The sequence below is a fragment of the Prunus avium genome, chromosome 6 (assembly GCF_965620075.1).
Source record: "Prunus avium chromosome 6, drPruAviu1.hap1.1, whole genome shotgun sequence".
Taxonomy (NCBI): Eukaryota; Viridiplantae; Streptophyta; class Magnoliopsida; order Rosales; family Rosaceae; genus Prunus; species Prunus avium.
The window spans coordinates 1,856,892-1,880,872 of record NC_142289.1 but is presented as its reverse complement, the minus strand read 5'-3'; the positions used below and the strand labels follow the sequence as shown (position 1 = coordinate 1,880,872).

At 37.8% G+C, this 23,981-nt stretch overlaps 3 protein-coding genes across 4 annotated transcripts; all 3 read right to left on the bottom strand.

The window, feature by feature from the left end:
- Nucleotides 1-769: 769 nt before the first annotated feature.
- LOC148293464 (trichohyalin, putative (DUF3444)) lies at nt 770-5,729 on the bottom strand. The gene is given in 4 exon segments (XM_088254778.1): nt 770-1,725; nt 1,728-3,849; nt 4,465-4,628; nt 4,717-5,729. Coding segments are annotated over 2 exon segments (738 nt in total). The 5' UTR covers nt 1,828-3,849; nt 4,465-4,628; nt 4,717-5,729; the 3' UTR covers nt 770-1,087.
- Nucleotides 5,730-5,849: 120 nt separating this feature from the next.
- On the bottom strand, nt 5,850-10,454 carry LOC110759626 (bifunctional 3-dehydroquinate dehydratase/shikimate dehydrogenase, chloroplastic-like). Of its 2 annotated transcripts, none has more exons than XM_021961713.2 (11): nt 10,186-10,454; nt 9,441-9,673; nt 8,927-9,032; nt 8,439-8,657; nt 7,811-8,157; nt 7,534-7,597; nt 7,268-7,376; nt 7,006-7,149; nt 6,591-6,739; nt 6,266-6,428; nt 5,850-6,140 (listed from the first exon to the last, which is right to left on the bottom strand). In XM_021961713.2, the coding sequence occupies exons 1-11, from the start codon at nt 10,204-10,206 to the stop codon at nt 6,097-6,099; spliced, it is 1,599 nt and encodes a 532-aa protein (XP_021817405.1). In that variant the 5' UTR covers nt 10,207-10,454; the 3' UTR covers nt 5,850-6,096. The 2 variants fall into 2 exon arrangements, with proteins under 2 accessions (XP_021817405.1, XP_021817406.1); XM_021961714.2 differs by lacking the exon at nt 10,186-10,454 and adding an exon at nt 10,034-10,172.
- Nucleotides 10,455-16,838: 6,384 nt separating this feature from the next.
- LOC110759625 (uncharacterized) lies at nt 16,839-23,364 on the bottom strand. Its single transcript, XM_088255746.1, has 8 exons — nt 22,463-23,364; nt 22,306-22,405; nt 20,393-22,079; nt 19,164-19,736; nt 18,332-18,504; nt 17,915-18,220; nt 17,733-17,796; nt 16,839-17,260 (listed from the first exon to the last, which is right to left on the bottom strand). Exons 1-8 carry the CDS (start codon nt 22,987-22,989, stop codon nt 17,022-17,024), a joined length of 3,669 nt encoding a protein of 1,222 aa, XP_088111872.1. The 5' UTR covers nt 22,990-23,364; the 3' UTR covers nt 16,839-17,021.
- Nucleotides 23,365-23,981: the final 617 nt, after the last annotated feature.

Here is a 23,981-nt window from a genome sequence, read left to right as displayed (position 1 = left end):
CAAGAGACGAATGCTCCAAGGGACCAATACTTTGTTATTGATACAGTCAATGACGAGCTTGGAATCACCTTCAATTAAAACTTTACTCCAGCCATTGTTGATAGCATGGGCCAAGCCATCCCGCAGAGCCAAACATTCAGCCACATTGATTGAGACATGCCCCAAGTTCTTAGCTCCCGCAAGCATAACATGAGCATTCCAGTCCCGGATAACAAAACTAGCAGCAGCCATGTTGTCGCGCACCGAGCCATCAAAATTCACTTTTATCCAGTCATGGGGAGGTTTTTTCCATTTGATAGTAGGCTCACCCCTGTGCTTCTGGAGGGGGATGAAATTAATTCTCTAATAATCTAGACCAACATGATCAGCAACATTGAGGGCTTTCACCGGGTAAGGGTCAATGCCTTTAAAAACACAGTTGTTCCGAGCCTCCCAGACTTGCCAGCAAAGAAGGAGAGCTTTTAAAAGACTATTCAGGCCATCCATCTCCTTTAAAAGAGGGAGTGTATCCAGCCACTTGATACCATCAAAATTCTGATGAGAGGTTGTGGGGATCATAGAGGTACACCTCCAAATATTAGCAGCAAACTGACATTCTAAAAATAGATGGTTAAAGAGGAAAATATATTAACTGCATATAGATATAATCACGACTAGGCAGGGAAATTGTAACTCAAATAGTTAAAAATAGTTAACTCTGCACATGATATCATGTGTTCAAATTCTTCTTCCTCTAAAAATCATATATTCCTATCTGCAGTAAATCATATTGAAACCAAAATAACTTCCTTTGGCATATATAGATTCATCCACTACTTTTGAAGGTTGGCTATAAAAATTAAAAATAAAAACAACTCTTCATGTTCAATGACCCTATCCATGCCAACTACTAACAGCCAAGGGCAAAATTCATTTATATGCTTCTCTGATGCATCATCAGCCTAACATGGACTAACACTTTCCCTTACTTCAGTAAGGTTGCCTTTGCTTATTCTTCTGGTAGCACTTCCTCTAAGTTGATGAGGGGTTGCCCTGGCTTCACCTTATAGCAACTCACCAAAAAAACACAAAAAGAAAAACATCAGTTTCAGCATTCATAGGGCAAAGCAGCAGTATCAAACTCAAAGGACCCTTTGGGGACACCATTTCTTTCATCACCAGTCAGCTTGACAGAGGGAATTTGATTAGAAAATCTATATAGCTTGTTAGGTGGCACTCCAAACGACACAACCCCGTGCATCTCGGTTTGCTTAAACAGACTGACAAATCCTTTTGTTTTGCCTAAGTAAGCAACTTCAATGCCCACATTTTGTTTAAAATCTTGCAAGACTTCCACAAATTCAAATTTGTTAGGTACATGCTTTTCAGGCTCACAACTCCATCCAATATCCCATTTGTGGTAGAGGGCCCAGGTTTCTCCCTTCCTAGGATGTACCAGAAAAGAGTTTCTGCCCCGGCCTCTTCTGAAGTGCATCTGATGAGAAAACATAAGATGATTTGTAACTTCTTCACTATGACCAAGTGTGTACTTACCACAAGCAACTAGCAACTCCTTGTTGTACCAAGCAATCTCACCTTGGTCATTTGGATTTGGCTCCAGCCAGGTGATCTTCAGCTTAAATCCAGAGGTGTACACTTTCTTGACAAGAGCATAAAATCTTGGCATGCCATCTTCTGGAGCATAAAGAGCTCATGTCTAATTAGCTCTAAAAATGTTTTTCAGCAATCCTCGTCAAGCCCAAACTTGTTGAATTTAGGATCAGGAATGTTTGAATTTGGTCCAGAATCTGCATCAGCTCTAGACTTAGTTTCATTGTTGCATGTCATTACTGCTTTCTTTACCTCAAACTCAAACTCACCAATTTTGCAATTTTTGCCGCAAAACCTTTCTTCTCAAGAGGCACTCGCTTTTTGTTTCAGTTCTTTCTTGTATCAATCCACAGCAGATGCAGCAGCAGAATCAGTTGCCCTATCCCATTTAAATACCTCATCAGTCACAGCAGCATTCTACTTCTCCTTTTTAGTAGCACTGGACATATGATTGTCCCTCAACCTTTTAGGAGGACACACAGAACACCTTCATGATATAGATTTTCATTGTAACAAATACTCTGCATTTTCCTTGAAGACCTCTTAAGGCGATAGCCTCAATTGAGTTCAATATGTCCAGAATCAGCTCTAGCTTTATTTCCAGTTTTGCAACTTTCTCCAGATTCTATACTAGACTTGGACATTTGAAGACCAACCTTCCCTACTCCAACCTCATGTTGAATATCATTCTTTTCAGGGTTATACTTAGACCCCCAGCTGCCATCAGTAGCAGTTCTCGCCTTTGACATCGGACTCAAGGCTGCATTTCCATGAAATCTTGTGACAGACGGGTTTTCAGTTCCATCATTACTTTGTGAGGCTACTTCTGATCTACCCACTTGGAGAGTCTTTATGATCCGTAAATTTGTACCCAGAAGATTCGGGTTGTACACCTTCAATACTCAAGTCATGAGCAACAAAGGTACTTTGGCATTTGTGACAAAGTAACAATTGATTTTCATAGACTTTGTAGATTGAGCATGATACCATACAAGAAGGGCAACATGACGTGAATGTGTGTGGTTCTTGTAAATCGTGTATCCTTCTCATATAGTGTATAGCTGGGCCTGGATTAAGGTCAAGGCCTATACCAAATCTCCGGGTTTGGATGCTTTCCGGAGGGGACCTGCACACTTCAAACAACTATCAAAATAGGAGTGAATTGGGGTTTGTCCCAGTTGAACTCCCTCCGATGGTTAAGTCAGAAGTAGTTGATGGGTGGAGAAAATGGATGTAGGGTTTACAAGGTGAGAATATTTATTACCTCTGTACTGATGTAGGTGAATGGTATTTATAGGGGGAGAAGAAGAGACAAAGATATTTAAGGAGGATATATTTATCTCCCTTCTCCCTGGTGGGACTGGATCACATTAAATGACCTGCTCTGATCACCATGCTATCTCCATGCTATCTGACAGGGATCATGTGGCAAGGCAACATGTGGCTTTGGATGAGAGGCATATTAAATGATCCTTCTCCATCACCAAGTTGCACTCTAGGGATCAAAGGGTGAGGTGACACCTGGCCTTGGATGGGAAGTACATTAACTGATCTCTTTCCATCGCCAGACTGTTTATTAGGCGGATAGAGTGACTGACTTGACAGGAGTCTGATCAGGCATGTATATCATCAATGCGCCTCTGGTCACACACGGCACCACAATGGTCGGGTCGGTGTTTGAATGCCCAAGCATTGTTTCACATCCTATCATGTTTCAATTGGGAGGCCCTTTATCGACATCCGGGGGACCGTATCTGATCAGGTCGGTATAAAGGTAACCCAGCCCACCTATGGGCACGTGGTGTTCTCTAATAGGCTCGGCTCACAGTGATGCCCTTTAACAGTTCTTTTTCATCTTTATTAAAGTTAGTGTTAGAACGACCCTGCATTTTGCTTGAAGACGTCCAGGGGTGATGGCCTCCATTCAGTTGAGAAAGACCAACTTTCAAACATTAAATAGAGAACTTCACACTTTGCAAGTAATCGAGGAATTTTCTTAAGAGCTTTACTCCTTTCAATCAATTAAGGAATCTTCTCAAGATAAGGAAAGAGCCCATTAGCCTTTTGCCATCTTCAGTGCACTTGAAAAATCACCACACTTTTTCTTTCGTTTCGAAAGTTGCATTGCTCTGAGTGCCTCCTCTATGTTGCATTCCATCGGTGATTTAGACTTAAAAATCACCTAAATTCTCTCATATACATGATGCACACTAAGATAAAAGAGAAATAAAATAAGGAAATCCTGAAATCTTCACCCTCCTGCACAAATGCAAACCACACAAGTTAAGTCACATAAGCCCAGCAGCTGTGTACATGCCTAACTATCATCAAACAACAATTTCAAATACCATTCAGCAAAGTATCAAAATCATCTGAAGGAAAGATGTCTTGTAAAAACAATGGGAAACAACAATCTGGGTCTTCCCAGCCAAAAGGCTCAGGACATTGCCATTGGCATGAAAGTACTGCCCGAAACCCGAGCGATCAATCTCTTGTAGCCCAGAATTCAAATCCATGTCTAAAGAATGAGAAACAATGAACATAGGCTATATGTATATGCATATTGCATATGTATTATGCACTTTTACATATACAAAACAATGTATATATGAAATCAAAATAATGCTATACCACAATAATGCCAAAGACCAAATTACTTCCCAATGTTAATATGAAATCAAAAAGACCCTCCTCTCTTTTCCTCAAATTTCTTAATCCAACCATAAACTCATTATTTACTTTATCACATGGTCCACTAAATACTCCCCAAGTCCTTGGAGTGAAGTAAATTACCAAGAAACCATACAGAAATTCCGAAACACTAGATGGATTGCTGACAAAAGAGAGTGAAAGAGAAGAAGAAGAATAACTTACTTGTTGGGAGTTGTGATGACGTTTGCAACTTTACATCCAGAAGCATTGAAGAGTGGGAGTGAGTGAGTACACTAATATGGAAGGGCACCGTATGCCATGCCTTGATTCGGGCCATTTGCCCCAAAACCCCAATCCAGCGCTTATTGTTCTTTCCATTTTCCCTACTAAATCAAATTCACTGTCAAAAATAATGAGAGAGAAATTTTCGACCAAAAAAAAAAAATTAATGAGAGAGAAATTAAAATAACTTACATATATGTCTCTCTCTTCAAGTGATATCCGTGACATGTCACAAAGGGGAAATAACTTACCTATCTCGGTTCACCGTGTCTCACTCTATGTCTCAAATCCCTTTATGTCTCATTTCCCGGTTCACTGTGTCTTGCTCTATGTCTCATGTTCCGGTTCACTGCTTCACTATATATGTCTCTCCCTATCTCTCATATATTGAACTGCTTCTCCATCTATCCTTCTCCTCATGTGAGATCTCTATGTATCTTCTCACGTGACTTACGTGTGGAAGGTCATTAGAGGAAAGAGATATATGTGGAAAGTAACGATAAAATCGAAAGACGGGCTTTTTTTCTTCTTCTCCCAAGTGAGGGTAGGATGTCTGATCATCATGCGCTTTGTGTCTTGTGATGTGTCTCCTCTCTATTTTACACTTGGGATGAGTAAGTTTATCCCGTAAGGCAGGCCCTCTTGAGAAATGGCGGGTCATATCATCATATTCATATCTATGCTCAATGTCATGGCCCATGGGAGGTCCCTTACACAAACGGTAGGGTAGGCTAATAAGTTGACTTGTGTGTTTTCGTTACTCGCGTCTTTCCAAGGCAAAACCATCCCATCTATTATTTTCCAGCGGCTTTTCCTTGTTCCCTTTACCACTCACTTGGCCACACACAAAGAGAGAAATGAGCAAATTATACAACTTAGAGATCCTTGCAGGCCTCTGCTATGCTGGAAACAACCCTTCAACAACACGTTATTCGTGATGACGCCATTTCCGTTTAACACATCACAGACAGACAGCCACCTCCACCTGTACCTGAAACCAGAGCGTGCTCGGGAACTACTGAAAAAGGAGAACACGGAAGAAGAAAAGCAGAACAAGGTTTGATCACAAAACGCGGAAAGCGCTCTCGGCAAAAGGCCCAAGACGATCTTGAGGCCAATACGGGAATTGTGTAAAATATCAAGGGTAGTTTTGTCTGTTAAAGATTTATTTGTGCTCCAAACTTCAAAGAAGTGTTCAAAACTTTGCGCCAAAAACAAACCGGGGTTAGACCAAAACGACACCGTGTTTCCTCTTCATAACAATGACGAATGAACTGGTAAAAAGATTGAATCTTGAGAATTATACAAGTGGATTAGATTACAAGTGAATAAATTGGTAAGGTTGATTCAGATTCCATTTTCCAAATCCCAAGCAATATTACATGCAAAAATCCTTTCATGATCCTGTCTACAGCCTAATATTTACGGCTTAGAGTAAATTCGAAAAAATTCGAAATTCATGTTCACATAACATTCCATATGGGATATGGGATGAAATGGAAATTTATTGGTACAACAACATAAGTGGATAGCTACTTGCACAAAAACATGAGATTTGAGACAAGTTTCTGCTTATGTATTTCTTGCCAACACATCCCTGATCAGTTGCTTTGGTGCTGCATTGGGGAACAAGGAAGGAAAAGAAAATGATAAGATAATGGTTGTAAGTGTGGTTTAAAATAGAAAACAATTTTACAGAGAAAATTACTAGAATTGTTAAAATATTTCGTATCGAACTTACCAGGTACACCGGAAAAATTTTCAATCTGTACAAATGCTTGATTGAGGAGCATTTCTGTCCCAAAGACCACAGCTGCTCCAGACTCTTGTGCTTCTTGCAAGAGTCTTGTCCACTTAGGTGTATAAATGGCATCAAACACCAAAGAGTAGTGCTTCAAAGCTTTCTGTCACAAGAAAGAAGGAGAGATATACCTATTGAATTATGATATAATCCTAATCATAACAGAAGGAAATACAACACTAAATTGGAATGTATGGATAAAAAGTTCCAGGAAAACATAATATTTTTATCAAATTGACGACTTCATGCGTAACGGGAGGCAAACCTTGGATATGGGTGTTTGATCAGTTCTTGGTTTCATTCCAACAGATGTGGTATTTGCAAGAACCATCCCATCCTCTGGATGGAAATTTTCCAATTCAGCAAGGGTAATAGCTTCTCCTCCAACTTTATTTGCAAGTGCCTTGGCTTTGTCTAGCAGTCAGAAGAAACAATGGATTTAAATACAACGACAGTTACTCTCAATGTCATCAAACCAATAGTTACTTTCCATTTCATTAAACAGAAAGCTTTCTTTTCACATACTTAGTTCCTTCTCATTAGTTAACCTTATAACATGCTCTAAATTTTATCATTCTTTTAAGTTAAAAGTAAGGAAATGTATAAGCTTGTAATTTAATAAGGATTAAGAGCAAGAAACTTGGCTGTCAGAGTAAAAGCACACGACTAAAGATTCTCACCATATGTGCGATTGGCAACTACAACCCTTGCTCCCTTTTCTTTTCCACCATATGCAAGTGCTTTTCCAGCACCACCAGCTCCCATCACCACGAATAACTTACCGGCTAACAGGGAACCAGATGTATTACTTGAACCATTTAATGCTGCAAGAAAATTATAGTGGTTATTCAACCTACCAAAATAGCTTGGTCCATGATTTTTTTTATTTTTTATTTAAGGTTAGTCCATGAATATTGAATAACATGTAAAATGCAAAGAAACCTCGAAGTCCTTCCTCAATTGCTGCAATTGCTCCAAGAGAGTCCACATTATAGCCTATTAATTTTCCATCAGTTGGTCTCCTGATCATGCAATTAACTGCTCCTATTTCCTGCAAAACATATTTTGATTGAAAAATTATTTTAAAAAGCTAGAACAGTTAGATGGCTCAATGATCTTCCTAGAGAAATTGATATCAAACTATTTATAGGTGACTGGATGGGCTGCAACCATAATATGTCAGATGAGATATGAAAGAAAGGATGTACCTTGGCCTTTGGATCGATTTCATCACAGCATTTTAATCCAGCCTCCTTGTGAGGAATTGTAAAACTGTTTTTCATATAAATAAAAGTTATTCCCATTTTCAAAACAACACATCTTAATTCTACATCCAAAGCCGCTGAGATTAAAAAAGAAAAAACGAAGAACTCTTGAAGAGACCAAAATTTTGACAGTCCCTGTCCAGAACACAAAGATTGGCAATAGACCTAATATATATTGAAAAGTACATGTTATGCTGAAGCTTCTGATATCACATTTTACCTGTATCCAACAAAATCCGGGGAGTTATAGGTGTCGATAAAGTTCGCAACACTATCAACCAACAGAGGCAAATAAATTCCATTGAAATTAATAGATTTGAATGCTGCATTGTAAAGATGAGGGCTTTTGCTGTGACCAATAGGATTTCCTATCACACCATGTACTTTGGTATCTAGCCCTATAAGTCTGAAATTGTACAAGTCCAACAGATCTTTTACAGTAGGCTGGCCAGGAGCTGATACCACTCCCGCCTCTATTGTACCAAACGTGAGAAATGCACCATATTTTGCACTAAGTACGCGTGAGATCAAACCCTTCTCGCCCATAACAAGCCCTATCATTGGGACCTGCAGATTCAGTTGAAATGCCATTCACACACTGTAGAAGATGACAAATTACCAGATAACTTAAAATCAGAAGACATTTTATTTCACAATTTTGAGTTTCCTCAAAGAAAAAGTTAAAACTGCAGGTTCAGCGAATTAATTTTATTTTGTTCTCAGGTTCAGCACGGGTGCAAAATATATCAATAGTTTAAATGTTACATTAATAACGTGGGAATTTTTTTTTCTTAAAAATGAAAGAATCCTTAATTGCATAAACCAGAGCAATGAATTGAGTCACGTACTTGAGAATGCACTAGTACTTGAAATACACGTGCAGAGTCAGTGATGTCTAAGGCAGTTGTTGCAATCTTCACTATGTCAGCTCCAGTAGCTTGTATCCTTGCAACAAGATCACCAATTTCCTCCGTGGATGGAGTCTTCTGATAGTTGTGTGAAGAAACAATGATTTTGACCTTTTCTGGCTTCTCCCCTTGAATGGAATTGTAGAAGTCATGGGCTACCTTCAAGAGAAAACAGTTGAAAGTCTTAGGGACTAGAATAACAGTTCCCAACTTGAGTTCTGATTGACTAATTGCAAAAGAAAAACTAAACGATCTTTTATTCTTTTATGTCTGTCTCTGCTTTAAGCTATTAAGTTTGTTGGTTATATATCACTAAAGGTTCCATATATCCATGTTGTAGACAGTACGACTGAAGAAAAAAAGTTAAAAACTTTCAACAGTAAGTAACTAAACAACTGGTGAATTCCAAAGAGACATGAGATTCCTACCTGCAGTTCAACATCAATATAATCTGCTCCCAATTCCATGGCTAGATGCAGTGCATCTTGTCGCTTGTTGTCATCTCCTTTATATTGACCACCTTCCCATGCTGGCCTATAAGGTAAATGATGCATAAGAAATATTGATGGACTGCACTTAATAGAGACATTTCAATGCAAAATGAATTCAAAAAAATAGGAAAAACATCAACAAGTCCAATACATGATGTTTACATGCTTTGAAGGAGATAAATGGAAATCTAAGTGAGAGTAGCAATTGAAGATCTGGACAGCCGAAACAACATAAACAAACCAATCAAACTACTCGTATCGCTTAATCTAGTGCGATTTCTCAGCAACTAGAAGAGCACAACTTGAGACTCAGCAGACATTATTCGATCCCCAAGTCATAAAAGGCATGCATTTGTAGTCAAATTCTTAAACTATGGAATTATGACTAGCTTTATATCCTGTGAAAAGATTTCATTAACTAAAGTGATAAAACAATGGGTTCAACAATTACCTGTAAGTGAAAAGAGTTGGCAAAGGAGAATGTTTAATCAATATTTCGAGATCTTGTCTTGGACTGAAGTTCTTCAAGAAGTCCAACCGAATCTCAACGAGGTCAGCACCAACTTCCCTTGCCTTCCCCATTTGGACCAGCATCTGATCAACTGACTCCGCCATTACTGGCGCACAGATGAGTGTTGAATTTCTTCGAGTTCCATTCGTAGTATGAAGATCCGAAACAGCCAACTAAAAGTTCAACCAATGAAATAAAGAAATATGAGCATACAGTTTACAGCAGGAAGCTATTCAACTAAGTTTGAACAACTATTGAGGAAATAAAACAGAGAACTTAGCACTCTGGTTTTGTAAATCAGTGCAAAGGAAAATAGAATGAAGCTCAAACACCTAACATATTCTATTTCTTCCCCTGAGTTTTCTTAGAAAACTAGGAACAAAATACGTCAAGCTTTGAAAAAATACGAGGCAAACATAAAATCTTTCTGGTTAAAAGGGGAAAGCAAAGAAAACAATGAAAAAGCAGAGAAACTTATTTCTTTCTTTCCCACCATTTTCTTAGTAGCCAAAAAAAAGGGTCAGTTTATTTACCATTTTGGGTCAGAAAAAACTAAGATTGCTATAACAATTCTCACTGCCCTCAAAACCCAGATTCTCAGAAACAGAAACGAAAACAGAGAAAACAGAGAAAACAGAGTAAACGGAGAAAACAGAAAACTTGAATGCAGAAAATGAAGCATTACCGGTCCGCTAAGGAGAGTCATTGTGCGTCAATTGCTTGAGGTTTGAGCTTCAAAGATGGCGACTAATGTCAGCAAAGTCAGGTGATTTTGAAGCGTGCGAGCGAGAAAGAGCGAGAGACAGGGGTTGGTGGGTGGGGGTTAGGTGCGCGGATATATAGGACAGGGGAAGCTGTAATTTTCTCATAGGTTAATTATAGTTTAGTAGCAAGATATGTTAGTCTATATTTTCTTAATTTTATAATCACATACTCCGTTCTTTTAAATTTGTGACAATGGTTCTGCAGTTAAAGTTTCGTCAGATTTCTTCATTAATTGCTTACGTGTCACTATGAGCTCCACATTATATGAATAAAATATTTATAAAAAAAATAAGAAAACAATTTTAAAATTTTTGAAAGATAAAACTCTCTCTCTCTCTCTCTCCCCTTTGTGCTCTCCCTCTTCCCCACCAATTTCTTCTTCCTCCATTCCCATGCCCACCACCTGCAAGCTACAACCCCAAACCCATCCCATAGCCACCCTCCACCCCAGCTACCACGAACCTAGAACCCCAACAACCCCCACCCTCCACCCTAGCCTGCAATTACAGAAAAAGAGAAGAAAAAAAAAATCATCCCATCTCTTTATGTCTCTATCTCTCAATTCTCTTGAAAGCTCATTAGAGCAATTCCAGCGGCTCCATGCAAGGGGGGGCCTAGGCCTAAAAAGGGCTTCCAGCGGACAAATGCTACCAAGGCTGTTGGTGGGCTCCACAAGCCTAGGCTGGCCCTCCGGCAAAACCAACCCTTGCTCTAGCCTGAGTTTGTTGATGTCAGCGATGACATTAGCAACCAAATTTTTTCAAAAACAATTACTATAAATTTCAGAATTTTTTTAAAATAAATACTTAGTCATATTTTTCACTTCCCACACCAAAACTCTATACAAATTCCTCTCCTCATATCTCATATGAATAGTTGTTGACATGGCAATGGGTGGAAACACCACAAGCCTTTTGCAAGGGCTCCCACTATTCATGTGAATAGTAATAGCCCTTACCTCCCCTTACCCTTTGCCATGACAAATGGGTTGAAGTGCTCTTAGTGAGAAGTTACAAACGGAGTTTCAATGGATTCGCTGCTAAGCTCACTGACCAGGAAAGAGAAAAACTTGCAAGTAATGACTCCATGATACTTTTTCTTTTTTTCATTAAAAAGGTTAAAAATATAGGAAGCTGATTTTCCCACTCCATTTTTCTCCACTTACACTCCCTTTTTCTTTTTAATACTTTTTAATCAATTTTATTCTTTTTTGTTCTTTCTCTTTCCTTTTTCTACCCTTGCCCTACATTAATTTATTTTTACTTCACTTTTATATTATTTCTTTTTCTTTATACTTAATTTTCCAACTTGCACTTTATTTTCAGTTTTTTTTTCCTTTAATCTAGTAAGAGATAATTAACACTGTATATTTGTCTAGGCAAAATTACATGGTCCACCTACAAAAACTCATGCCCCAAGAAAAAACCTTGCAGTCATAGTTTGTTTGTTTTTTTTTTTTTTAAAGGAAACAAATTTTAGGTGGCCACAAAGAAACAAAAATGCATCTAACTACACATTTTTACATTTTCTTTTTCCATGTTCTTCTCCCTCTCTTCTCCGTCATAACCATTCCGAAAACAAATATTGAATGAAAAATATTTATGAACTCATAGACATGAATCGGAAAATGAAATTGAGTTTGAGATTATGAGTTTCAAATTCACATTAATGGAGTTCTCTTTGTTTCATATGAGATCATTTCAGACCTTTGTTTTATTTGAGTACTTTCTTAGAAAGTATAAACAACCAGGGATTGAAGAGAAAGAAAAAAAATATAAAAAGAATGGAAAAGAATTATTCTCATATATATATATTTCGGCATTCCAAGTATGTAGGGGAATCCTAAAGCTTGGGTTTTGTTCACTCTCATTGATCATGAGTACCCATATCAAAATATTAATGTAGAATGATGGTATAATAGGAAAGAGAAATAACAAAATTGATTATAAAGTATTAAAAAGCAAAAGGGAATGTAAGTGGAGAAAAGGAAAGCGGGAAAATCAACTCCCAAAATATATCATGTATATAGATTGTGCATTGCAAACATGAAGGAAGTGGTCTCTATCTTTCCAAGCAGAACATATCAACTCCAAACAACAAGATCTTGGGACTTTATGGGTTCCATGAGAAAAGCAATCAAACTGCCATTGTTGGGATGATTTCTTTTCTTTTCTTTTCTTTTTCTGTAATTGCAAGTTGGGGTGGAGGGTGACTGTGGGGTTGTAGCTTGCGGGTGGTGGGCATGGGGGAATGGGGGGAGAAGAAATCGGTGGGGAAGAGGGAGAGCACAAAGGGGAAAGAGAGAAAGAGTTTCATTTATAAAAATTTAAGATTTGTTTTCTTTCTTTTTTTTACAAATATTTTATTCATATAATGTTGGACCCGTAGTACCACGTAAGCAACTAATGGAGATATATGACGAAACCCTAATGACGGCATCACATTGTCACAAATTTAAAAGACGGGAGTATGTGATTATAAAAATTGAGAAGATAGGGATTAACATGTCTTAAGAGTGTAACCACAAGGTACTAAACTATAATTAACTCTTTCTTATATTGTTTCAAACCTTTCATCTCTATTTTCTTTTTCTTTGGATGGTAAAAAAGAAAGGGTCTTTGGATATCAAAAAGGAGGAGGAGCTCATAAGCTTCAAAACCCACAAAGTTTACCACTTTGCAATTTGAATGCAACCAACTAACTTTTGAACTTTGCTTATCGGCAGAGACAGAGCAGCCGCAGAGGTAGGTGGGTGAAGCAAAAGAGCCGTCACATGAGCAACGGCGTCTGTTTCTGTTTGTGTAGGTGATATTTGAAGTCGGTTTTACCAAATTGCCCTTTCTTTGACCCATTATTAGTAGCAACCAATGTTTTGTCCTTTACCAAGTGCAAGTCTTATAAGATTTGGTGTGGCTGCTTGCTCAATTATATTTTCCAATTTTTGATTGTCGTTTATCAAAATATATTATGAATCTGATAATGTTTATTTACGGGAAAATGCTAGGGAGACCAACTTGGGATACCAACTCTCTAATAGAGCGTGAGACCCATTGTATTGGTGGGCTCCACCTCTATTAGAGAGTTGGTACCTAAATTGGTCTCCCTAGCATGACCCTTATTTACGGTCCCCAATCTTACATGTATTTGATGAGAGTCCATAGTTTTTGGGATTTGGATCATTGGGATGGCAAGTAAAAACACGTCTCTCTTCTGAAAAGAAAAAGTTAGGTTTGGATGGTGTTGATTTGAAACCCAAAGTTAGGTTTGGATGGATGGTGTTGATTTGAAACCCAAGTACAACTTGTTGCTTTGCTTTGATACGAGATTGTTGGTAGGGTCAGTTCAATTCGTCTAGTGTTAATCAAATCAACTATTATTACTTGGGTTATATTATTAGAATAAATTATTCGGTTTGATTGTTGAATTGAATTACGTCACTCAAACGACCACACACATAAAACAACAGAATCTTATGAATTTTAGTTCAATCCGGCTCCAACGCTAGTGTCCCTTCAATCCCTTCAACGTATTTGTCGACAAAAGGACTTCTTGTTGGTCCCTCTCCTTAAAGCTTTCCAAAATGCTTCAAATGTTTGATTTGATAATTTGGAAGGCAACAAATAATAGGTGTCTCCTTAATTATTTATATTTTTTCACTTTTCATTTGTTTTATTTGGTTGATGTCAAGAAACAAGAAACTTGAATAGGTACACTTTCAATTATATTGTTGAACACATTAATTTTGATAATGTGTATTTTTTGGTTACATTTAATATGTATTTGTCTTATAAAGTTTATTGAAAATTAATCAATAGAAAAAAAAAATCATTAGAGTTTAAGCTAAAAAATTTAGCTAGCTCACCCATCGAAAAATTCCTAGTTTCGCCCTTGCCTCGCACCATCCTCCTAGTTAAGCCACCACCCCACTACCCAAACCATCCCCAAGCCTGGCGCCACCATACAACCACCTACATCCCCATTCGAGATCCACCCCTGCCCCTGTCCAAATCCCAGCCCCACCTGAGAAGGACAAAATTAACCAAAATTTGAGAGAGAGAGAGAGAGAGAGAGAGAGAGAGAGAGAGAACGCAGGTATAGAAAGAGGGAGAGGAGGGAGAGAGGCAAATAATGGGTCTACGAAAGGGGGAGGGGCGCGTTAGCCGGGGGATGGCTGACATGTATTTTTGTTTTAATCTTTTCTATTTATAAAAAAGACTTAATTTTCTTTTGAAAAAGGATTTTAAGTATTAAAATATTTAAGATATATCATATATTTTTTTATCTAAAGCCATGTGAGCAATTTAATATAAATTTTGATGGAACCTAACGGCATGATCAAATTGATGTGCGATGTGTAACATAAAGGACCAATAATGTCAGAAAAAAAAACATAAAGGATCCAAGGTGATAATTTCGTCAATCTCGAGGACCATTTGTGATTATATTAAATAGATAAATATAAATAGAAAATTGGAAACGAAAAAAAATCTCTCACCCTCTCTCTTCCCCACCCAGCTAACCCTAACTATGATGAAGGTAGGAGCCTTTTTGCTGCTGGGAGAACTAGTACTACTGGGCATACAAAGAGTTGTGCCAGAGGCCATTACGTCTTCGACGACGCACATATCTCCTCCTCAAATCGCCGACCTCACCATCGGAATGAAGGGGTCCAGATCTATTGGCTCCCTGTGTCGCCGACCCCACATTGAGACGGAGACATAAAGAGAGAGGGGAGGTGACTGGGGCTCTGGTAGTGGCTGGGGCTAGGAGGAGAGGACTGAGGGAGAAGGAGGTGGCTGGGTGGTTCTTTGGGCAGTGACATATTGCCCTTGTTTTTAATTAATTTTTTAAAACTATTTTTAAATACAAGGAATTGTTTGTTATTGTTTGTTATTGTTTGTTTTTTTTAAATTTAAAAAAAGGAAATTCACTATTATACCCAATATAGGAGCCTAAATTATAAAATAAAAAAACCATATATGAAATGGACTTTAGAAACGCATCCAAGTTCATTTACAACATAATAAAAAGACTTTTAGCTTCTTTTAAATTACAAAACTGCCATTGATTTCTTAAAACAAACTCAACCCCAAAATCTCAAAAAAAAAAGAGTGCTGCTATTTCCATCCCCTTGTCTTATTTCCCCATCCACCTTATCTTCAAAAAATTTAAGACAAATTTACTCCTTTGTAAAATGACTTTTAAGGACTTAAAAAAAATATTTAATATTTAATATTTGACATTGAAATGATTTCTCCCATAAATCCATCTCTTTCTTTCTCTCTTCGAATGAACCCATCCCTAACAACCCTCATCCTCTTCCCCAAACATCCCATCTCTATATGTTTTTGTTAACAAAGGGAGAAACTCACGAATAGGTAGAATAGTATTTTCAGCTAGCTCACGAGCTGAGACCTCAAAGAAGATAGGGACGAAACCCGCAAACTCAAGGCCAAGCAGAAGAAAAGTTTTCGAGGATGCCATATTGATTTTGCTAATAATTCAGAAGACAAGATAAGACGTGATTGTTGAGTGAAGATATTGGGGCTTGGCTCTCACTCATTTTAATGTTCATCTTTCATGTCTCTCACTGTAGAGTGATTATGAAAGTCATTTTCAATTTCGGTTTTGGTTTTTATATTTACATTGGTAGTCAATGATGGTGGAGACCTTGGGATGGGATTGCGGGGCTAGCACTAGAGGGGTGGGTTTCATTCAGCTCGTCAATGATGAAAGGGTATTTTAGGAATAATGGTTGGTGGAAAGATAATATTGTGTTTTTTCAAATTTACATGGTGGGTGGGAAGATAAGGTGGGTGGGAAAATAGGACAGAGGGGTGAAAATAGCAGCACTAAAAAAAAAACCCAAAACGCTCAATAGGGTATCAAAGTAATTTAATAATTAAAATTAAATTCAATAGGGCAAGCTGTTATTTTTTGGGGTTTTGTTTTGGGTTTATTTATAAAAATTAAATTGTGTAGAATTTATCTATATTATTAGTGCTAAAAATGGGTATATGACTAAATATTTCTTACAAAAAAAGCTTTCATGTTTTGACACATCAGCATTTAACAAACTTAGGAACAATTTGTGTAATGAAGTAGGTAAATTGTAGGTTTGACGGGGATTTGAGTACGAACTTGTAAATGTCTCTAAAGATGAGTATGAGCTTAAAATTATAGTTTGGAGTCTTTTGTAATTTGTCCTAAATTGAAACGTGAAATCCACCGAGCTGCTGCATGTGTCTGTACGCGGAAATCCGCAGGGCTACATACATAATACATTACATGCCAACATCTTATCTTCACTATGAGGTGAGGTCATAATAATGCTCAAGTCTGGTCCACTATAAATATTATATTATATTTATAATGAAGATTGGAATGCCAGACAGGGCTTTTCATATATGTTTTGAAGAAGACAAAATAATTCCACTTGGGACCCAAAAAGAAGATAAAGAGTGTTTATTCATACAACAAATTAAGAAAGGAACAGCAAATTGTTGAAAAACCATTGTCTTCTTCGAACAAGAAAATTTAGAATTGAATTATCCAATAGCATTGCAAAGATGAGAATCTAAATGGAACAGCAAATGTAAATGAACAAAGAAAGATTTTAGTGGAGGGCTTAATACAGTATAGGCTTGTTGCCAAATTAGGAACATGCATACATACCACACAACATATCAACATTTAGGGCATCAGTAGAATTACAGGGATGGTTTTCAGCATAACAAAAATATATACACTTGTCCATCATAGTCGCTCATTCAGCTCTCTCAGACGCTTACTTTGACGCAGTTGAAGTGGTTGAGTCTCGGTACTACGTTTCACCGAACTTCTCAAACTCTTCTTCAGTGTTTCCAGCATAGCTATCTCTGTTTCCACTTCCTTGGTTAAGAATTCAGACTCGAGGTTGTTATCTTTGAGGCATTGAACCACAGCTCTAAAATCAGCAATATGCTTGTGTACAAGCTGTTGTGAATTAATACTAACTCACTTCCCTTTAGGACCTTGTTGTTGATGAACTTTGTGACAAACTTAATGATGGATGAGTCTTACCCACACACAGAAATTTAACCAAATAGAAATGACACAAGTGTTTATAGAGGTTCAGCAAAGTGCCTACTTCCTCTTTTGGTGATCTCCTTGAGAACTTTCACTAATGAAGATAGGTTACAACTTTGGTTTACAAAGAAGGAAACCCCCTTAGAACTCTACCCTCACAATCTGTTTCTCTCTCACCCTTGCTCAACAACTTGATACACTTAGAGAACTCTCTTGCTCTCCCCTTGGTATTTTCTGAACTTACAAGTTTCCAGCTTCTATACAATTCTCTATACTTTGCACAGACTTATGCACTTAACAACTTAATGTTCTCTTGCTTCCTCTTCCCTCTTATATAAGCCTTTGGACTCCAAGATAAGGTATCATTAAGTTCTGCACGTTCTTGCTTTAGTTACACACCTTTAGACACCTGTTCTTGGCAGCTCACAAAGCAAGGGAACAATGGATGATAGCTGCCACATATCTCTTGAACCAAGAGAGTATTCACTCATTGAAGCAAGTCATCAATTTGCCAAAGTGTTCTCCCCATCTTTCCAGCTGCTTGCCACCTTCTAATATCTCAGAATTGATCAGAAATATCCTTGCAAGTCGATAGAAAGTGATAGCACACAAAGGAAGACTTGAAAACGCGTAGAAACTGAAACAGCAAAAGTCGGGGCGACCGGTCGCCAGGAATATGCGACCGGTCGCTTTGCCTCAGAGTCTCCAGACTTCGATTTTCTTCTCTGAACCGACCGGTCGCTTATAACATGCGACCGGTCGCTTTGGCACTGAGTCAAACTTTGCAACCTGCTGAAAACGACCGGTCGCTCATAACCTGCGACCGGTCGCTGGTCTTTAATTTTGTATCCTTTTAATTGAGCCATTTTTCTCAACACAAGCACACCCTGTGAGCAAACATAAGCCTTCAATTATATACATTTACATTGAGGATAGTCCTGGATTTAACTATTTAAGAAGCATCTATTGGATGTCCAAAGAAGAGTGAGGGTTCAGACCAAAAATAAAGAAAAAGGTCCTTCCAGCATTGCTGTCCTGTAAGACCTTTTTGCATCCTCCACATATTCTTTTAATAGTAATATTGGCTGGAACGTATCAATTAACTTGAAGGAGCAAATAAGCCTAACTGCCTCAAAGAGTTGCTTCCTTTCAATAAGATCCTGAACAAAATCTGTTATGTTCAAAACAAAGTTGTAGGACTCATCAAACTGCTCCAGAGAAGTTCCAATATGAGAATGGCATTAGCATAACAACCCAAACTTTAAGAAGTTGCTATTAGAAAATGCACTAACAGAAGTAAACATATTAAGGATGGGAAATAAGAAATTGGAATGCAACCATGATTATGCAAGCAAAATCCAGAATGCCAGTGATGCAAGAACACAATTCATGAAACTCTCATCCAAGGAGAGGACAACTGTTCCCAACAAACAAAATACCAAACCAATCAAAAGATACAGTTGTGTGGAAATTTACCGAGACTTTTGCTTACAATATATAAAAGATCCCAGCAAAATCAGTCTAGCCTGTAAACAATCTCTTAACTTCAAGTACATTTTCATAATATTATAGGCTTATCAATCATCTTCAAGCCATTTGCAAACACTCAACCAATTAACTCTGGAAGGCAGTACAAAACCAACAGAAAGATATCACCCTAGCACAATAGACACAACACAAGAATAGCATCTAGGACACTCATAGTTACAAACCCTATAGTCAAATTTTGGTAAGTTGCAGAAAGAAATTAATAAACATACAAGGAAGATAAGAGAAATGGTAGTGGAACACAAACATCACATTATGAAAGTCCATTTTTAAGAAACTTACCAGGGATCTTATCTGCAAAACCAAGTTCCTCGCATAATTCAAGAGCCTGTGCATGCTGACAAATCATCCCAAGAAGTATTACAATCTCATCTCCGTTTAAGGTTGAGAGCAATCCATATGCGGCTACAAACTGCAAAAAACCCAAAATCTCCAACGAATTTTCGGTATCTACTCTCATTTTTGCTTGCCACTGGACTGCTAGGCTTACTGCATCTTTTTTCGCATCAAGTCCAACATGCGGTTTGACTTTAGTTAGATCATTCAAAATGGAAATGTTCTTCTTCATGACAACTTCTTTGGAACCAACATGCCCAATTTTCCAGTGCTCAGTTAAAGATGCTTGCACCAGCTTCAAAACGAGTTTTGCTGGGTTTAATGACATTTGCAGAGCATCAAACATTTCGATATGCCTCGACTGTTTTCCACTTAAATGCTCATTTGGAGAGCCCTGCAAATTCCTTGCATCTGTGGTGGCACTTAGTTGAAGATTTGGAGAAGATGAAGTTGATGCGCTTCTGACCGGTAAACATTCTGGTTCCTCAATTTTGACAGGTAAAGAAACGATGTTGCCAACTATGCAATTGCAAAAAGAAACAAAGAAAAGGAAGTATAGTGAGTGAAAAGTTTTGAATTTAACATATCAAAATATATTTACAGCATTATGTGCTACTTGTGCTTTGACTCAAGTGGTAAGCAGTGTCGTGTGTGGGTAGGCATAGCCATTAGGTTCAAAACTTACCAAGCGAAACCAAAGGTAAATAACAAAATGCTTATTTTGCATGTGTCAGAAATCCGATGGCATTATGTGCAATTGGAGATTGAGACTGCCTAAAAGATCAATTTAGAAGTTTATGCAAACTTTGCAATATCAAGATCAAGGATGAAATATATCAAAAGAAGAGTATATGAGGCACCAGATATGTCTACTAAAGAGAAGAAAACATGCAAAAAATAACAACACAGTTATGAAATAGGGACAGATAAACTGTTTAAGTTTTTCAGGACAGCAAAATATAGAGTATTTACTTAATAGAATATACAGCCCAAAAATCGTTTGCAATATAAAATATCATCATGGCAGAATATAACAACAAGGTCCACAAGGTAACAATTGCTTTGAAATATGTTTAAAAATCATTGCTTGCAACAACTTCATAAAGTAAATGTCTGCTCTGCAACTCTAAAATGAAAAATATAAATAACATTAAAAAAAAAAAAAAAGACCTTACCAGGTGCCTTGTTTGTGATACCAAAGGCCTGGCAAAATTCAGTAGCCTGATCTTGCTTAACAACTATAGCAAGAAGAGCTTGAAGCTCTTTCGCATCATAAGCAGTGGTGAATTCATATGTAGAAACAAGCCGCAAAAAGCCCAAAATCTCCAACCAATTTTCAGTTGCCACCTTTATCTTAGCCTTCCAATCAGCTGCCAACTCCATTGCTTCTTCTCTCACATGAAGATTAATTTGTGGTGAGAATCTCTTCAACTCCTGTAGCAAAAGAAGACAACTCCTCCTAATAATTCTCAAATCATAATCAAACTCCTGGTTGTCCACATTCAAATTTGAAGGGTAAAACCCTTGCATTGCATCCAAAACCAGTTTCGCTGGGTCAGATGACGCCTGAAGAACACCTGAGATTTCTCTACCCACTAAGTCAATTCTCTTCAAATTCTCATTCATGAGCAATTGCAAGCCTCTACCATACCTGTTGGCTCTTGACTGAATACTGGAGGAAGAAGGAACATTGGTCTCCATGGATTTTCGAGTTGAATCAAATTGTTTTTTTTCCAATTCAAGCTCTTTGCCCTGTTCTTGCAACAACTTTTCTTCTGACTCCAAATGCTTTTGGCGTTCTTGAATCATCGAATCAAATTGTTTTTGTTTCAATTCAAGCTCTTTGGCCTGTTCTTGTAACAACTTTTCTTGTGAATCCAAATCCTTTTGGCGTTCTTGAATCATCAAATCAAATTGTTTTTGTTTCAATTCAAGCTCTTTGGCCTGTTCTTGTAACCACTTTTCTTGTGAATCCAAATCCTTTTGGCGTTCTTGAATCATCAAATCAAATTGTTTTTGTTTCAATTCAAGCTCTTTGGCCTGTTCTTGTAACAACTTTTCTTGTGAATCCAATTCCTTTTGGCGTTCTTGAATCATCAAATCAAATTGTTTTTGTTTCAACTCAAGCTCTTTGGCCTGTTTTTCAAGTTGCCTCTCTTTCATTTCAAGTCCATGGGAATGTTCTAGTGCTTCTGAATCCAAATGTTTTTGGCGTTCTTGCATCAATTTTCTGAGTGAATCAAAATGATTTACTTGCACCTCAACCTCATTGAGGAATTCATTGGCCCTGTTATGAATCAAATTGAGTTCCTCAAATTTTGACTCAACTTGTTTGTTTCTTAATTCAAACTTCTCAACCCATCCTTCAAGTTCCCTCTCTTTCGATTCAAGTTTACAGGACCATTCCTCCATGGATTTCTTAAGCAAACCATAATCTTTCACCTTCAACTCCATTTCCCTGATTGTTTTCTCTCTAGATTGGAGTGAATTAGAGCATTGCACCATTACTTTCTGAATCAGACAAAGTCTCTCCTTTTTCAGTTTAATTTCCTTGTGACATTCTTCAAGAGATTTACCCGCTGCTTTAACCCCCTCTTGTTTCAAAACCAACACGTTCTTCTCCTTCTCAACAGACCCCCTAATCGCATTTAGTTGCCTCCGGTTCAACTCAATATCCTCACGAAAAGCGTTCAACACTCCTTGAGCCCCTGTCACTTCCTCCTCCTTAATCTCAAGCTCTTTGTGTTGTGCGGAAGCGTCAACCAAGTGCGAGTGAAAATAAACACAACTAGCAGGAGATAAAATAATGGACACAAAACAACACCAACAAGAAAACCAAGATTTATACTGGTTCGGCAATGCCTACATCCAGTTTGGAGACGACGGAGTATTCCACTATAATCAAATGAGAGAATACAATAGTGTTTAACACTCAGAAACCCAAGCCCCAAATATACCCAAGCTCACACACTCAAGAATATATAAGGAGAATACAAATTGAGAATAAATTTAGAGAAAAGAAAAACAACTCTTTATTTTTCTTTCTCTCTGCCGGCTACTCTCTCTGCAGCTCTTCTGCTCTCAATACTTCAGCTGCTGCATGCTTCTCATTTATAGCCAAGGAAGTTGGCTCTTCAAACAAACCAAAGGCCAAAGGCCAACCAATCAAGTAAGGTAAGCCATCAATGCTATATATCATTATGTCTCCCATATGCTGCTGTCCCAGCACTTTGTCTGCCCAATACTATATTCTACTTTTGACCGAAAGCAACTTTGCTTTTGAGACAATAGTCAACACTTTGGACCTCTCTTCCAAACTTTTACGAACCCAACACAATTTCTCAGTGCCCTCTTCGATGCTTTTTTGGATCAAATCACACTTCGTCTCCTTCTCTTTAACCAATTTCTCAACTTCCACTAGTCGTTTCTCTGTAACATCAACCTCTTTTCTTTTCTTTTCTGTCAATCTCTCGATTCCATGTAATTCCTGGGCTTTGGATTCCATTTTCGAGTGAAAGTTGAAAACTTTCTCTTCCAACTCCTTCTCGCGGTCCTCAAGCTCCTGGTATCGGGCCTGTAGCGAGTTCTGTTCCAAGTCAAACTGGTCTTGGAGCTCTTGGAACCGGGTCTGGAGCGAGTTACGTTCCGAGTCAAACTGGTCCTGGAGCTTTTGGAATCTGGTGTCAATGTGACCCAAAAGGCCCTTCCACTGCAGGGCGAGATTGCTCTGCTTCAATTCTGGTCCTTTCAGACCTGAGGCTAAATTTTCCATTTTTCGCCTCCTTCGTCTTTAAAAGACCCTAAATGTTGCGAACGCCATGTTAATGGAGAATAAAGACTCAAACTTGAAGAAAAATGAGAAAACCCTTGAGTGCCTATACGTCAGGGACGATTCATTTTCATTTTCTAAAAGAACCCTAAAATCAGATGCTGAAAGAGAGTGAAAGGCTATCAGATGATGACATCACATACCTTGAGTTTGGCGTTTCAGCTTGAAGCTTGAAATAGACGACTGTGGAGGAAGGAGGCCTAGCTTAGCTTCTTCTTCAACACAACGTTCACAAGCTCAGCGCTCTGTTATGACTCATGGCTCATGCAGGTCAGTCTCTACAACTACAAAAGGCGCTCTCAAATCCTTATTTCTCATAAATTGCATCTGAGCCGTTGGTTTAAAAGTTTGACAAACGGACAGGATTAGAATTAAAATCTTACTTCCGTACGGTTATCTGCTACCTGTTTGAGTTGGGATTTTTAGCGCTTAATTAATCTCCTGTTTGACGTGGGATTTTTTATTTTTGATAAAGCATCTTTACCAAAAAAATAAAATAAAAAAGATGATATGCAATTCAAATTTATTTGTTTTGTTTATAAATGAGATGATGTCTAATAAGCCATAATCTTCTGCAGATGTGAAATAAAGCAGTGGATTAAGACATCGTATATTAGAGATCTTTGAATAGTTTAGAATATCGCTTTGTTAAAAAATAAAATAGAAAAAACCACCCCCATCTTTTTTATTTTGAGAAGTAAATCATTTCTAGTGTTTGAGTTAACAGCTACAAAAAGTTCATAGTATGGCTGCCTTTTGCACAATGTAAATAAAACCTATAATTTAGCATCAAATTAGGAAAAAGCATTTTATTTGACGAACCAAAGGGTTTGAACTTTGTACAACAAAACGCTTCCCTTGACGGTGCGTTTGGAGGAATTTATAAAGTTTATAGAATTTGTAAAGTTTCTTGTTTGGATGACTGATTTAAAATA

Bases quoted from the DNA above. Each gene is read 5' to 3' on its own strand.
- LOC110759626 (XM_021961713.2), bottom strand. From the start codon at position 10,206: ATGACTCTCCTTAGCGGACCG. The intron at 8,658-8,926 runs GTAGGAATCTCA...TTTCTCTTGAAG, and splicing joins ATATTGATGTTGAACTGCAG to GTAGCCCATGACTTCTACAA. The intron at 8,158-8,438 runs GTACGTGACTCA...CTGAATCTGCAG, and splicing joins AAGTACTAGTGCATTCTCAA to GTCCCAATGATAGGGCTTGT.
- LOC110759625 (XM_088255746.1), bottom strand. From the start codon at position 22,989: ATGGAAAATTTAGCCTCAGGTCTGAAAGGACCAGAATTGAAGCAGAGC. The intron at 18,505-19,163 runs GTAAGTTTCTTA...TGAACATAACAG, and splicing joins TTTTGCAGATAAGATCCCTG to ATTTTGTTCAGGATCTTATT. The intron at 17,797-17,914 runs GGATATTTCTGA...TTGGTTCAAGAG, and splicing joins CACTTTCTATCGACTTGCAA to ATATGTGGCAGCTATCATCC.